At 40.4% G+C, this 15,541-nt stretch overlaps 2 protein-coding genes across 3 annotated transcripts in view; one reads left to right on the top strand and one right to left on the bottom strand.

Annotated features, from left to right (window-relative positions):
- Window positions 1-10,169, top strand: part of ME1 (malic enzyme 1) — a 145,518-nt gene extending 135,349 nt beyond the window's left edge. The window contains 4 exon segments of the mRNA XM_008640222.2: window positions 1,567-1,709; window positions 3,745-3,918; window positions 7,874-7,972; window positions 9,812-10,169. Of these exon segments, the coding sequence (XP_008638444.2) occupies window positions 1,567-1,709; window positions 3,745-3,918; window positions 7,874-7,972; window positions 9,812-9,970 (575 nt within the window). The 3' untranslated portion in view covers window positions 9,971-10,169.
- Window positions 10,170-12,694: 2,525 nt separating this feature from the next.
- Window positions 12,695-15,541, bottom strand: part of RWDD2A (RWD domain containing 2A) — a 3,442-nt gene continuing 595 nt past the window's right edge. For both annotated transcript variants that reach the window (XM_008640220.2, XM_017742868.1), the window contains exons 2-3: window positions 15,199-15,417; window positions 12,695-13,661 (exon numbers count right to left, since the gene is read on the bottom strand). In XM_008640220.2, coding sequence (XP_008638442.2) covers window positions 12,984-13,661; window positions 15,199-15,411 — 891 coding nt within the window. In that variant the 5' untranslated portion in view covers window positions 15,412-15,417 and the 3' untranslated portion in view covers window positions 12,695-12,983. The remainder of the gene's footprint in view (window positions 13,662-15,198; window positions 15,418-15,541) is intronic.

Raw genomic sequence — 15,541 nt, 5'->3', positions numbered from 1 at the left:
AAAAAAAAAAAAAAAAAAAAGAAAAGAAATAAATAGCCAAGGAGCATTTTGTTTTAAGTCTGAAGATAGTTGTCATTCTTACTGTTGGCTGTCCAGAAGCAGTTTTAGAAGTTATTAAACACTTGGCAACTGAAGATTTAACCAGAAGCTAAGGTGTATAACAGGCTCTTATACATCGAACATAGAGTGGCTCAGCTGGTCTATCAGAGCTTTTGCATCTAAGCATCCTTGTCCATTCATAGAAGGTGAAGTACAAGAGCTCAGAGTTGCAAAAAACAGTAGTATGTGACAGATATGCCATGCTTCATGTGGAATCAGTCAGAAAATACTCTGTGGTGTCTTAAAGAAGTATTAGTCCTGAAGCATGACCCTCGAGCCAGCTCTGGGCAGGGAGGGCCCCTTTCACCTCCCTCCAAGGACCTTGTGCTCTCCTCAGGCAGATACCAAGCTGTCCTTTAAGACTGGGTGCTGTCAGGATGTTCATTTGAGCATCAGTGACAAGACATTACAGTACTGACCTGAGAAGGGCCCAAGTTCCAGGCTCTCCTCTCCCAGACTGGGTTTTAATCAATTTCCAGTCCCCCAAGAGAGGGAAAACCAGCTCTTTTTCCTGCTTTTGAAACTCAGATCCTGTGGAAAGCAGAATGGGGTGTCAGACACTGGGGTCTCTGAGGAAGAAGGAGGCTACCCTCTCTCCAAGCCAGGTGAGAGTGGCCTCTGGTAAAATAAAGATCTTTAGTTTTACTCCAAGATCTGTTTATCTGTTTATTTTCACTGAAGGTGTGGATATCCTTGAATTCCCAGCTGTTATAGATTAGTCACACAGACGGGTATATTTGACATCTCAGAAACATCACACACCCCCTTCTTTGGCTGTGAATTGTCTGAGGTCCAAAATCTAAGTACTGGCTACGAGTCTGCAGTGCATCAGAATGCAACCTAAGTTAGTTAGAGGATTTCGTGTTGCAAGAGCGGCATTCAGTTCCTATAAAAAGCATTTATAAATGTAGACAATATGGGGAATAGAAAAGCATCTCTGATGCAATGAAAAGGGATGTATTAAAAAAATTGTTGCTGTCAGGGAAGGCTTAGACTCAAAATTGGGATTATTTGTCAACTCAGCTCAGATGTAGAAGGCAGAAACTTTACTCATCATGTCAGAAAAACCTGAAATCTGACGCACTGGATTTGGGAGAAACTATGCAGTCTGTGGAATAAAACTTTAGGACCCAGAGCTGCATCTGTCTGGTCCGCACTGGACTTAGCAGCAGGTAAGGTGATAGATTTCTATTTCACACAAAGAGCTTGAGAAAAGGGAAAGGAGAAATTCACCTGATCGTACAGGGGCAAACAAGTTCTGCCTTATGCTAGGGATAATACTGAAGTTCCACTATTGCAAAATCTTTTATACAAAACTTTATTTTAACGACATGTTAGGAAAAAGGTTGAACTCCATTTTAGAGAGGGAGACAGTAAAAGGAGCTCTGTTCTTTTACAAGTGACATGCGTGCCTTGCCCTGAACTGATTTCATTTGTGTATTTGTTATGTGTGTTTTTCTTATTTAGGAGTTGCTGCAATTGGTGGTGCTTTTACTACACAAATTCTTCAGGATATGGCTGCTCTAAACAAACGTCCTATCATTTTTGCTCTCAGCAATCCTACCAGCAAAGCAGAATGCACTGCTGAGCAGTGCTACAAATACACAGAGGTAACCAAAGATTAATATCTTTTCAGTTTAAGTCATGAAAAGTAAATCTGAAATTAAATTTTAAATGGGAAAAAGACAGAGGGTGGAGTAGCAAGTACTAATAATGTCTCTGTGCATAGATAAAATGAGTTAAATTAAATAAAAGATTTTTCAGATTTTATCAAGACAATTTCACTGAATTCACAGCATGCTTGCACTCTCATAAAAACATGTCATAGCTTTTATTGGTGTCAGGCAACACTCATAATCTTTATTACAACCAAAGCATCAGTCACCATCAATCATTAAAACATGATGTCTGTTTTTGAACTGTACTGTTTCGTGTAATATATACGCACAGTGGCATGCTTTTCATTTGAGATTTCATAAATACTCTTCAGGGTGAGAAAATATTTCAATACATGAAACAGAATCTTTAAAATCATTCTGTATTAAGAACTGGGTTAATTGACTCTTCTTACAAAGTTTTCTATTATATAAACATAGGTGAAAATTCAGAGAAGTGTGCTTGCTTATTTGTTATAGAAGTACTGATAAACATGTTATCCTGTAATTCAGCCTAGAATTTAAAAAGTATGAGTACCTTACTGTATGTGTTTCACAGTGGATGTATTTGGATTGCTTGTCAAATACAGGGCATTTTGAATGACAGTTTCTCAGTGTTTAAAAGACAAATTTAGCATGTCCATTCCCCACAGCACAGATGCAATTACAGACCAGTGCAGGAGCCAGGGAAGCAGCCTACGTGAAGGGTTGGTTGTAGCGGGTAACCACATGTGGTAAACAGAGCAGAAGTCACTCTGAAGTATTTGATCTGTCACCAAAACGTATAATAACCAGGCTAGAATTATAGTGCATGACACCAAACCAAAGAGAATATTCTTCTGAAGAGCTGAATAGCAACAGTGGCCTATTTAAAAATGCACTTTTCCAGTTCTCTAAAACAGGCATGGATACAGAGTGCCTCTGAAGTATTTAACAGTGATATTTATCACTTTAGCAGTGCTAGCATAAATAAAGGCTGGCTTTTCTTCCCTACCTGAATTCACTGCTTAAATTGGAGGGTGCTCTCTCCCCAGAGAGGCAGGAGCCAGGGGCCTTTGGGCTGCGGACACACAGCTGTGCAGCGTCACTCCACATGAACTACAGCCTAAACCAAGTTAGAGCCAGGTCTCTTGTCCTCAGGACAGTGTCATGGTATAACTTGTACCCATATAGCTAAATTCTCTTAATTCCCCCAAACAGACTGGCTCTTCTTACTGTCTACCTGCACCAACTTGGGCATGGTGCCTGGGCCCTGCCAGCCACAATCCTACCTGGCATTACCCAAAAATCTGCTGGGAAACATTCTACTGGTTTATCGGTGCTGGCAGGTGCCTGAGTTGGTGCCCTCACCCTACTCAGTATGTTACCAAGATAGGACCCCCAAGGTCCTGGCAGAGGAGGTTCCACACTGATTTGTGCTGTTGCTCTATGGGATGATGTTCCTGGGACAGAGCTTGCACCTCTGTCATTCTGTTGAGCTGTGGAATGGGCTCGAGGGCCTGAAGTGGGGGATTGGGAAGAAAAGAGAGCTCTGCCTGCCCACAGCTCCTCAGAAATCTCCCCATCCAAAAGGGCAACATTTAGTTGCCTTAGTATCTATTGGGACACTATTGGGAAAAAAGTCCAGTAGCATCACCTGTTGCTACCATAGCAATATTGCCCACTTTGAGTTTTACAACTCTGGATGCATACCGTGTGCCTTCTTCTGGCATGGATGCACAAAGGGAATAATCACTGCTGGCTTCAGTTTCTCTCCTTCTAAATTGTAGAGATATAGTTAGAGAGCCACAGAGAATCATCAGTGATCTCCAGGATCAGCATCCTGATGTTCTTGAGACATATTCAGGCAAATAGCTCTAAAACCCTCTCAGAAGAGATGCTAAATAGATGCAACCCAGCTTCCACAGTGGTGGATATTTAAAAGGATGTGTGAAATATTTCAACAGCAATCTCTCAATTAACTTGCTTTCTTTTTGTTGTTACAATTTAGGGACGTGGCATTTTTGCCAGTGGAAGTCCTTTTGATCCTGTCACTCTTCCAAGTGGACAAACTCTCTATCCTGGACAGGGTAACAATTCTTATGTGTTTCCAGGAGTTGCCCTTGGCGTTATTTCATGTGGACTGAGACATATTGACGAGGATGTATTCCTCACAACTGCTGAGGTACTGTATTCAAAATTATTTAAATTCCTTAATTTAGTGACTTAGTATTAATGAGCAATTAAACAGGAAGAGCTAACCTTTAAAACTGGAAAAATACTGCTTTCTGTATAAGGCCTTTATTTGCAAGGTATATTGTTCTTTATAAATTGTATTTTAACAAGTCATTTTTAAAAGTCCTTGTTAGACTTTCAAAGGTTTTTTAAGGTGCATGCTATGGCATCTTAAAAGAGGTTTGCAAACAGCCTGCCCTCTGTAAGAAAGACATTCACAATTTCCATCTTTAAAATTAGTAAAAAACCCAGCATGTCTCCACTGGCTTTAACTGTCTTAGAAGGGCAATGATCCATCTCCTAAGCCTTTGGGTAATTATATCCTCCCTTTAAATCCTTCCCTGTAATTTCAGTTGGATATGGTGATCCTCACTTCCTGGTCTAAGCTGCTGTGTTAGAGTTGTCTTACTTCATTGTAGAAGTTGCTTCATTTTGGTTTGTATGAAGTGCTTCCTATATAGTGAGAGCTGATGACAAAAGGTGGTACATGTGTGGATTGAACTTTGTTTCATGTGACAGTCTATGAAGTCAGAAAGAAATCAGTTCTGAACAAAGACATCTAACAATCAGGGAAGTAAAATAGTATCAGAAATTGTGAGGAAGCTTTTAAATTCCCACGTGAGGTAGAGGTTCTCTCCTGACTCTTGGGTAAAGGTTTTGCTATACAGTTGCCTTCCCCTAGTAAAATCCCTAGAAAAGTTTGACATATAAAAATGTGGGTTTTGTCTTGCATAGAAAGTTCTGTTGGGGCAGGATCCCTGGGTAGCTGCTCCTCTTACTGCCTGCAGCTCAGGGCTTTCACATCTGGTCTTCTTATGTGTGAGGGGCTGTGGGGCTTGGGTAAGATGAGCACAGCAACAGCTGATGGATGCCAGAGGAGTCTTTGCCAGAAGACGTGTCAGGGCTGTGAAGGCTGGCAGTGCTGTGTAGGCCCTTAGCTGAATAATTACACTACAGAGCAAAAGCAAAAGTGCTCTTTTTGTTTTATTTTCTTGGCTTTTTTAATGGGAGGATAAAATCAGAATAGTTTTGGGGGTTTTAGAATAGTGTTTAGTACTCTTCGTTTGAAATGGAAGCACTCAAGATGCTGCAAAATTTAAAGCACAAAACCCATGCACTTGTTGGGCAAAGGGACCTTCTTAGATTGTAGAGGTAGCTTACCTGAGAACAGAAATTATAAAAAGCAAGCAGCCCAAGCCACATGCCTGCACCTCCTGTTTCTTGCTTTGCCACCCCTCCAATTACATCTGATAGAAGTCACAAATAAGTAGTTATTGTAACTACAACAGATTCTACTTTCAGTGTTCTTTTCTTCCTTCCAAGTAAAATGGAATGTAACTTTGACTTTGGATGGAAAATCTAAGGTACTGTAAGCTGCAATACCTCTGAACTGCGGGCAGTTGTTCTGTGATGACAAGGGATGTTGCCTATTCTTTTAAGTCCTACAAAACACAACAAAAGAGGCAGAGAATTATGAATTAATGAAATATTCTTGCATGTGTGACCTGCAGTTTAGTTCACAAATAATCCTACAAAATCTTTTCATTATGGAGAATATGTCCTCCAAAAACCAAGCTGCCCCCATTTGCTTTATGACATTTGTCTTGGTTGCCTTGCATTTAGGTTCTGCATTAATGCTTATCTAATTTTTCTATTAAAAACTTGAATTAATTAAAATTTAGAACATGAAAATAGCCATACTGGGTTGGATCTAAGGTACACACAGCTTGGTATCTTCCTGTGAAAGCAATCACTAACAGAAGCTGAGGAAAAGAGGATCAAAAAGGGAGAAATACAGTGATCCTTCTGCTGAAATGGCTTCTCAGATTCTGGCAGCCTTTACTGTCTGGCCTTCCTGTGCCAGGTGTTTTATCCCTGTATGGATTTCTCCTTCATAAATGAGCTTAGTGGCTTTTTGAACATGTTTATACATTTGAGCATTTTTGGCAATCAGTATCACAATTTAGTTATGAGTCCTGAGGATAAAGAAACTCTTATGATTTTCCGCTGTTTGATGATTTGGTTTCCCTATGGTGCCATAAGAAATGTTCACCTTCAATTGTCTTCTGCATTTCCTTTCAGTCTTCTCTTTTCCTCCCAAGTCTATTTTATTATTTTTTGTCTCCTTGATCAAAAAATAATTTTTTTATCATCTTTGTTATTTTCTATACCCCCTCATGCTTCTACCCCATTTTTGTTTGAAGTATGTGGAGAAAAACCACACCCTGCTCAAAGTGGGGTTACGTTCTGGATTTATACATTGGCACAGTTATGTTTTCTGTCTTTTCTTCTCAGTAGTACCAAATGTTGATTCATCATTTTTTCCCCTGCCACTGATCTGCTGTTCTCCAGGAGTGTTTTTCAAAGATCACATGAAGAGGGTATCATTCTCTTTGAAAATGCTTGGGTTTGTGTTTTTGCAGTTTTCAGTGCAGTGCAGGAGTATGTCTGAAGAATGCTTGGGTTTGTGTTTTTGCAGTTTTCAGTGCTGTTACAGGAGTATGTCTGAAGGAACAGCATGGCATCTGTACATTTGATCTTGCTACCTCCCCCACTTTGAGCACTGCCCAAATATTTTGTGGCTTACGGTCTATCAAAAACAGAATCACAAAAGAGAAGTTCTCCGCTCCTGAACCTTTTATTTTCAGTGATGCATTACAGTAAGAGCAACTTGCTGTTGATTGCTTCAGCTTTCATCTTTCCTGCAGAGCCCTCTTAATCTGTTAACATCAGACACCTCATGTTGTAAGTGCCTCCTTACATTCAGATGCACATCAAAGGGCTGTGTAGCATTTTGAAATAACCTGGTTGCTGTTATGGAGAGCAATAACTTGATTTTACATTCTCTTAGCTCCCCCTAGAGGGTTTTTCTCTGCTGTATTTCTCAAGTTCAGGTTTAAATGTAAACAAATAATTTTCTTTCACTTGTTATACTCAAAAGTGTAATCGCCTATTGCTCTTGTCAGCATTTTCACTCCAAATGGAAAAACTTAGGACAGCTACCAACATTCTGGTTAAATTGCACAAGAGAACACTGAGTTCTCTTTGAACCTGGAGCTACTTTAGTTCAAACTATTCACCTGCATCTGCTGGAAGGGGTGCATTAATGACATCCAGACACCTGCTTTGATGCAGTCCTAGTTGTTTAGAAGCATATGTATGAGGTCCTATTACCCACATGCAACAGGAACTGTAGGAAGTTTTGTTTGTGCTTTGTTTCAAGTATTTTCCTAGAAAATTCCCTCAGAAATGCACTTCTTGTTTCTGTTTGGGCTATGTTACCAGCTGCAAGTCTCAGTGTTTCCTAGACTTTCCTGGTGTTTTCAGAACCTCTTGGTGGGTCATACATGGCTCTACCAGATGTTATCCAGAGCAGAGTTTTCCTTCTATCCACATCTGGATCACCCTAAAAAGCTATTTCAAGTCCCCAAAAGACAAACAAATTGTAGCTAATGATAGCAGAAATACCAGCTGCCAGTAATTTCATTCAGAGCATTTTACACTTAAGGGTTTCAGTTCTGTTCCCTGCACAGGTTGACTTGACGACTGTCAGAATGACAGCTGCTTTTTAATATCCTTGAAGTCTTTGACCCACCTGCAATTGTTGGCTGGAATTTATACCTCACAATGAGCTATTTGCTAGTTTATGTGTGGACTTACTCAAGAATTAAGTTTACCTTTTATTGTCTGAGTGAGAAAAAAAGGTGTAACTCCATAAATTTCTAATTCTTTTGTAGCTTCTCCTAATGCCAAGGGTGGTTCTAAAAAACGCTGCCTAGGTAGATTAAGCAGTATCTGTGTGATTTGTCAAAGTAGAAACATTTCTTTGCCAAAGACAATACCACTGTCTAATCAAGCTACAGCTGCATCTGCATGTCAAGTTAAACATGTTTGTGTTATTTCAGGTTATAGCTCAGCAAGTTACAGATGAGAATTTACAGGAAGGTCGTCTCTACCCTCCATTAGTCACCATTCAGGATGTGTCATTGAAAATTGCTGTGAGGGTAAGTAATTTCAGATTTTCATGGCTTTTCGTCTTCCTACCAGCTCTACGTAGTTTGATTTTATCACCTAACACACCTTCACACAAGTTGGTTTATGTCAATCAATATTGGACACCTAGCAGTTTCAAAATTAAATTTAAATTCATAAATGTAAAGGTAATCCAAATACAAGGAGAGCTGCAGAACTATAGCAAGTGTGTATGTCTGTAGAGAACAGACTCTGCTGTCCACCACAGTCATGCCAGCTGCACAGCTGAAGGGCTTTTGGCCCTTCATGGTTATCAGTTTCAACTTTTTGCTTGTCTTCTGTAACTTTTTTCTACAATTATTGTTCTCGGTCTTTGTCACCTTACTGTGAGTAATTCCACTTCATATTATTTTGAGGGAATAACAAGGAGCCCTCATGCTTGAAACAGTTTCCATAGCTTCACTCATTCTGTATATTTAAGAAAAAAAAATCCTTCTCAAAGTTCATGTCTTCTTAGGCAAGTAGTAACTCTGTTCTGTATGTTACTCTGTCCAAAATGTTACTTAAATTCCTCAGGCAAAATCAAACCAGTTCTGTGTTTGGCAAACACAGTGATAGAAATTCCTCCTCTATTTGTGCATGTTACATAAAATACAAAACAAGGAAAACGTTACCAAGTGATTCTTTCTGCCTGTTCTCTGCTGGAACTTTATTCCTGCAAATACTTACTCTGGCTCATACAACCCAAGAGGTTTAGCAATGGCTTCTGCCTTTTCCAGGAGAGGAACACTATCAAAATATTTTGGAATATCAACCATCGGGTATGAATTCAGACCTTGTTCAACCATGATAATTATGTGCACAGACCTGAAGACATCCTTACATAAACATCCAAAGTGCTTCTCAATCAAATGGAGTTGGGATTCAGATTAATCCTAGAAAAGAAGCCTTAATAAGGTGACTTTGGGTCTCAGCTTCTCACCAAACTAAAACAATTTATGTTTTAAAGAGAGCTAAGGAAAGCAGGAAGAAGAATGTCTCCCTTTTATTCAAAAGAGGAGCATTAGAGTGTTTGCCAAACACAGTTTCAAGCAGATCTTTTCACAGTGCTGCTGCATAAAACCTGTCTGCCAGACTTCCTTTCTTTCACAGATGAATGTCCAGTCTGAAGATATTTGTTTCTCAAGCAGGTGATCTTCAGATGTGAGAGGCTACTTTGATGTGTTGAGAGAGCTCCGACCCCTTCCAAACTTAACTTTTGTTGCAGCTGTATTTGTGATGAATAATTGATTCACTTAGGCATGGTCTGGGTGAGGAAAGAGCGAGCAAATATTTGTATTTTCCCCAGCCATCCTGTGCACTGTATAGGATTATTTTTTTCCCATGAGTTTACTTTTTATGAAGTATATTATCAAGCTATGGCAAATACTAAACTTCTCTAATATGCAAAGAGCACGGAAGCTTTGAACAAATCATGCTTTTCTTGCAGTGCTTTGGGAAGATGGTAAACTAGGATAAAGCAATGATAAAAAAGCAGAGCTTGTATCTCAGTGCTTGGGGCTTGTGGAATATTTTATCCACCACTGCCCAGTAAAAGCTAAGATACTACTGTGCAAGGAGGAGCACTGTATTTGTAACAGTCTGAACCTGTAATCCTGTTCAAAAGTAGCCTGAGTCAGACCCACTTAAACACAAACATCACCTGTTGTAGTCTTACTCACAGGGTACTAACCCGGATCCAGTGTGAACACAGGTGACTGCCAGCACCAGAGGGTGAAGTCTCACCTTGATTTTGAACTAAGTCCTACTTTTAAATGCTGCTAAGTGTACTCAGTTTATCATATAATTAGGATTTTAATGCATCTTTCCAGATTGCAGAAGAAGCCTACAGGAATAACACTGCCTCCACCTATCCTCAGCCCAAGGACCTTGAAGCCTTCATCCGCTCTCAGGTGTACAGTACTGATTACAACAGCTTTGTGGCTGACTCCTACACCTGGCCTGAAGAGGCCATGAAAGTGAAACTGTAAATATTTAATGAAGAATGAACAAATCATCTGCAGTTAAAAAGCATTAAAATATTAAGGTTGTTTCTGCCTAGGAAGACTAAGAATAGCTAATTTTTTAAGATGCAGAAAACTTTTTCTAAATCATAGTATTTGGTTAGAAACTCAGATCAAGAAATCATGAATTATACATCAGAAAATAAATATTAATCTGAAAAATATATTTGCATTGTTTGGTTATTTTGATTCTTACTTTGAGATCTCCTATGCTACAGTTTGACAGATCTTTTTGAAAGAAGTGGTTGTATCCTGAGTCAAGAGTTTTGTCACAACATCAGTGGGAACTTAAGCAGATAAAAGGACACTTAAAAATGCATGTGATGTTTTATCTGTTACAGGTCATAGTGTAATATGCATAATTTGTGAACCTACTATTTAAAAAAACCCCAAGTTTTAAACAACCACAAGGTTAGAATATTTTATTCCAGAGAAAATCCTTACTGGTCACTCTTGTGTGGAGTAATGAAATGAAAATTTTCTAAAAGAACCAAACCTGCAGAACCTTTTGTTCACATTTAATTAGAACATTTTAACATTACTAACAATAACATTTAACATTACTAACATTTAACATTAGCTAAGGTAATGTCCTGTATGAGATCAAGGATTTCATTCCCCCACCAAGATAACCACTGTTTTGATCCATTGCAAATGTTTGGCCTAATTGCTTGAACTCCGTGTTACTGACAAAAAGGGAGTATGAAAATGCCAGGAATAGACTTTGAGGAATCATTAGTTGTTAAACAATTACCACTCTAAGAAAAATGTAATATATTTTCTGAATGGTTCTGGAAACAAAGTGTACTTGAACATTTTTTCTACTATTTCTTTCTAATCTTTACTAGAGATTATCTCTAGAAAACCAAATATTAATTTTGTCTAGCCCCTCAACTCTGTCACAGCTGCAGATTACAGGTCCCAAACTCAGAAAGAAAGGCACTTTCTCCCTCACTGCCTAATGGGAACGTGTAAACATTTTTTGCCTCACTGTGCTTTTGGCAGAAGTTATGATCACACAAACAGTACACCTACCACAGTGAAGGAAAATACATTAATCATATTCTGAGCAACCAGAAATACTCTGCATTTCAACGTATTGCTATTGTGAGAAGGGTATTAAAACACTTCCTTGTGTTTCATTGGAAATAAAATAATATCTGTTACTTGTGTTGTCATCAGCTGAGTGTGCTGAAACACAGTCTTTAAACAGCTGCTGTTGAGTGCCTGCGTGTTGGAGCCGATCAGCCAGACCTCTGCAGCTCAGCAGTAAGTCTGCTTTTATTGCTTGGTACCCATTTTCACATTAAGGCACTCAGGCACAAAGTGGGAGGTGGTGGGCTGGTGGTCCTTCAAGGCACAGCTGCTGGGGACTTTCCAGTAGCATTCTTCAACTACATACTGTATTGATGACCTTTAAATATGATCATGCATTATAAACAGGAACACTCACTATCCACATCCGCACTCAGCACGCTTCCCCGCAGGAAAACGCTGCCTAATGAACCATTAATAGCACTGCCTCTTGCAAGCTGCTGGAAAATGCAATACTAATTTGACATAGAAAGGATTCTTCAAGTTATTTGTATTTTTATGTAATATTAAATACATATATATATAGGGGTTTTTTGCTATTTTCTGTATTTTACATGTATTTCCTTATGTAATGTAGGGGTGAAAACTAAACTTTATCTCATCTGACCCATTTCCATTTCCAAGGTGTTTGGTCTAACAGTGTAAACATAAAATGCCATGAGTTGAGCAGATGAAAAATTGTTATTAACATAACCGGACAGACGCTTTGCCACATGACATCCTTGTCTCTAAATGGAAGAGACATGGATTTGATGGATGAACCACTTGGTGGGTAAGGATGGTCACAAAGAGTTGTAGTCAATGGCTCGATGTCCAAGTGGAGACCAATGAGAGTGACATCCCTCAGGGGTTGGGGTTAACATCATTGTCGATGACATGGACAGTGGGAACAAGTGCACCCTCAGCAAGTTAGCTGATGGCACCAAGCTACATGGAGCAGTCAACACACTGGGGGGAAGGGATGTTATCCAGAGGGACCTGGAGAAGTGGGTCTGTGCAAGCCTCATGGTGTTCAACGCCAAGTGCAAGGTCCTGCACCTGGGTCAGGGCAATCCCAAGCACAAACACAGACTGGGAGGAGAATGGATTGAAAGCAGCCCTGAGGAGGATTTGGGGGTATTGGTAGACAAGAAGCTCAACATGAGCCACCAATGAGCACTTGAAGCCAAGAAAGCCAACTGTATCCTAGGCTGCATCAAAAGCAGCATGACCAGCAGGCTGAGGGCGGTGATTCTTACCCTGTCTCACTTTTGTGAGACCTAAACGGGCCACTGCATCCAGCTCTGGGACACAAACATAGTAGGGACATGGACCTGTTGGAGAAAATCCAGAGGAGGGCCACAAAAATGATCAGAGGGCTGGAGCATCTCTCCTATGACAACTGGGTGAGAGAATTGGGATTTTTCAGCCTGGAGAAGAGAAGGCTTTGGAAAGATCTTATAGCGCTTTCCAGTACGTGAAGGGAGCCTACGAGAAGGCTGGAAAGGGACTTTTTTTACAAGCGCATGTAGTGACAGGACAAGGGGGGAATGTTTTAAACTGAAAGAGAGTAGGTTTAGATGAGATGTTGGGAAGAAATTCACACAGCACAGTATGGATGAGGAGACAGAAGTGTATAATTCCTAACACCCTGCGGAATGTTTATCACTTTGCAAGTGCGTTGAGGCATGGCTCATAGAGACAAATGCCAGTTTTAAAGTCTTAAAAAATCACTGAACACGTCTCAAAAATATGTGACGATTCAGCACAGAAGCTGAGATTAACTACTTGAACCATTCATCTCAGATGTTAAAGTTTCCCTTTTCACAATAGCTGTAAGGCACAATATTTCAGTGTTAGCAACATCTCCCGCTCTCCAAAATTAGAACTCTTTATTCAGTTTCTCTCAATTGTCTGAAAGTTTGCCTTCAACACCAAATAAAATTTGAAAAATGTGTCCACTTTGGTGCTGTTTCAGGAATTCTAGAAACTGGCCAAGATCCATGTGATAGTCATTCCTCAGGCCATAATCACCATGTGCCTGAAACTGCAGGTCTTCAAAACCATGAAAGAGACGAAGATTATCAATGCTTCCCTCCGTTTCCATATTCTCCACATGCTTGCATGAAATATGCTTCCAGTTGGGATATCTAATATCACGCCAGAACTCTTCACAGTTTTCTTGGAGTCCCTCCACACAGATGACACCAGGTTTCCCAGTTAGGCAGAAGCCAGTCAGATTTAATTTCTTTGCACAGTCAAAAATCTTTTTCCTCAGTTCCTGCCTGTATATGTGATGGCTGTAGATCCACATGCGATGCAGCATTTCCTTAACCCTGACTTCTTTTGAAGCACACTCAGACGAGGTCTTACTGTTTTCCAAGAAAGGCAGGCTGTTGTCCTTCACCCACTGCACAGCCTCACAAACACACAGATCTCCTGAATCCAGAGAGCTGATGTGAGACGCGAGATGAGTATTGAGCTGCAACTGCTGCTGTCTGTGCAGAGCATCTGATCTGGCAAAGAGCTGAGGAGCTACCTGAGGATACATATGAGGAAGGAGAACCTGCAATTCCACCTTTGCCTTAAAAACAGAAGACACAGAGAGACAGAAAATTAATTCTTCCGCAACTGAAGACATGCTAGATTCTTTTTCCCTGTCAGAGGCAGATTATGAGGAGATGTAATTAAGATTGCAGCATCCTAATGACTGGGATTATTTCCACTTCCCTTTTGTCCCAATAATCCATTGTTATTCTGTTCATTTTCTTCTGTTGCATTATGCTGTCACTTTCACAACACTTCCCATGTCATCCAGGCTGCTTTTGTGCTGTTCACAGAACTAATGCTATGGCTTGGGAGAAGGTACACAGTTACCCTCGAGGGATATTTCTAGCTCAGTGTTGCTACAGTGATGAACTGTTGGAGTCAAGGGATTTTGAGAATCTTATCCCTTACCAAATACACATGATTAATGAACTGAGCCCAGCTGCTGTAAAAGAAGGCCAAGAGTTACATGAAACAGTGTTTTTGATTGTACCTACTATAGAGAGACACATGGCAGGGGTGTTGGAAGTAGATGATCTTTCAGGTTGCTCCCAACCCAAACCATTCTATGATTTGGTGCATTACCATTATTTTAAGCAAGTATTCACCATACAGAGGAATCAGGATTATAGGGGATAAAAAGATTTATGTACTTTTCAGGTCAGGGAGACCTCTAGACTATCTTATCTGATCTCCCATGAACACTGGGCTGTTGAATTTCTCTTGATTATTCCTACAGTGCCTTCAAATGGAGCACCACAGTTCTTTGGCAGCTGAACCCTGCCTCTAGTCTAGTCCAAGAGCAGGAAAGGATTTATGGATTTATGCATCCTGAGTGCTTCAAGCTCCTGTAGACTGTTAGGGGGTACTCACTACAGTGTACAATCATATGATTAGTCCTGCAGAGAGAAGCAAATCATGAAATGACTAATTATCTTTCCAAGTTCCTTGACAATCTGCTATGGAAAAAACCCCACTACTCCTACACAAGCCCTCCCTATATGGTTCATAAAACTTTTCTCTGAAGGTCAGTGAAAGGGTGCATTTTAGAAAGATACCTAAGCTTGTACCTTAAGTTTCAAAACAATTATGAGGCCACCTCATTACCCAGTAAATTGTTCTAAGGCTTAATTACCTTCATTCCAAGGAAAATGGTTTTTAGGCTGAGTTTGTCTGTTCTCAATTTCTAGTCACTGCATTTGTATGCACTCAGACCTGTGTTCCCTGTGCAAGTATTTACATCAAGTAGTTCAATCCCTTTCTTCAATCAGCTGAACTATTCTAGCTCGTTATACTGCGAGTTTGGTTTCTCTGCTCAAAGGCTGGTTTTGTTTTAGTCTTCATGTGACTCCTGTTAGTTGCATTCTGCCATCTGGGGCTATTTTTACATTACTGTATTTCTAATGCAGATCAGTGTTAGCAGCAGCCATGATTTTCTGTTATTCTTGACATTTCAAAAAGCAAACAAAAATGAGGTGGCTTTTTTACCCCCGTTTTTCTGGGCAGTTTTCAAGTGTGTGCAGAAGGAGTAAAGACAACACCACCCATGAACAGCTCTCCTTGGCAGCTCTCACCTTCGCCTCCCCTACATCAAGAGCGATGCGATATTCCAGCTGTGGGGGCAGGGCTCCGTCAGCGTTCCTCAGGTAGCGCTGGATGCTGGGCACGGCATCCTTATCCAGACTGAACTCCCCTCTTTTGGGAAACATCGAAAGCAGCATTTCCACTTCCAGCAGCTGGAGCTCCAGGCATTCTTTTACCGTGACAGCCATTGCACTGCCCTCCATGCACGCCTGGAACGAGAGGGCTGGAGTCAAACCCCGGGGTTTGGTGAGGTTTAGCACCACAAGGAAGCCCCAGGATTCTTTAAGGGCAGAATTTAGTTAAACACGGCTGGACACACAGCACTCAGCAGCC

Source organism: Corvus brachyrhynchos, unplaced genomic scaffold (genome assembly GCF_000691975.1).
Source record: "Corvus brachyrhynchos isolate BGI_N302 unplaced genomic scaffold, ASM69197v1 scaffold87, whole genome shotgun sequence".
Lineage (NCBI taxonomy): Eukaryota > Metazoa > Chordata > Aves > Passeriformes > Corvidae > Corvus > Corvus brachyrhynchos.
The sequence above is the reverse complement of the archived record's forward strand: the minus strand, read 5'-3'. Positions and strand labels throughout refer to the sequence as shown.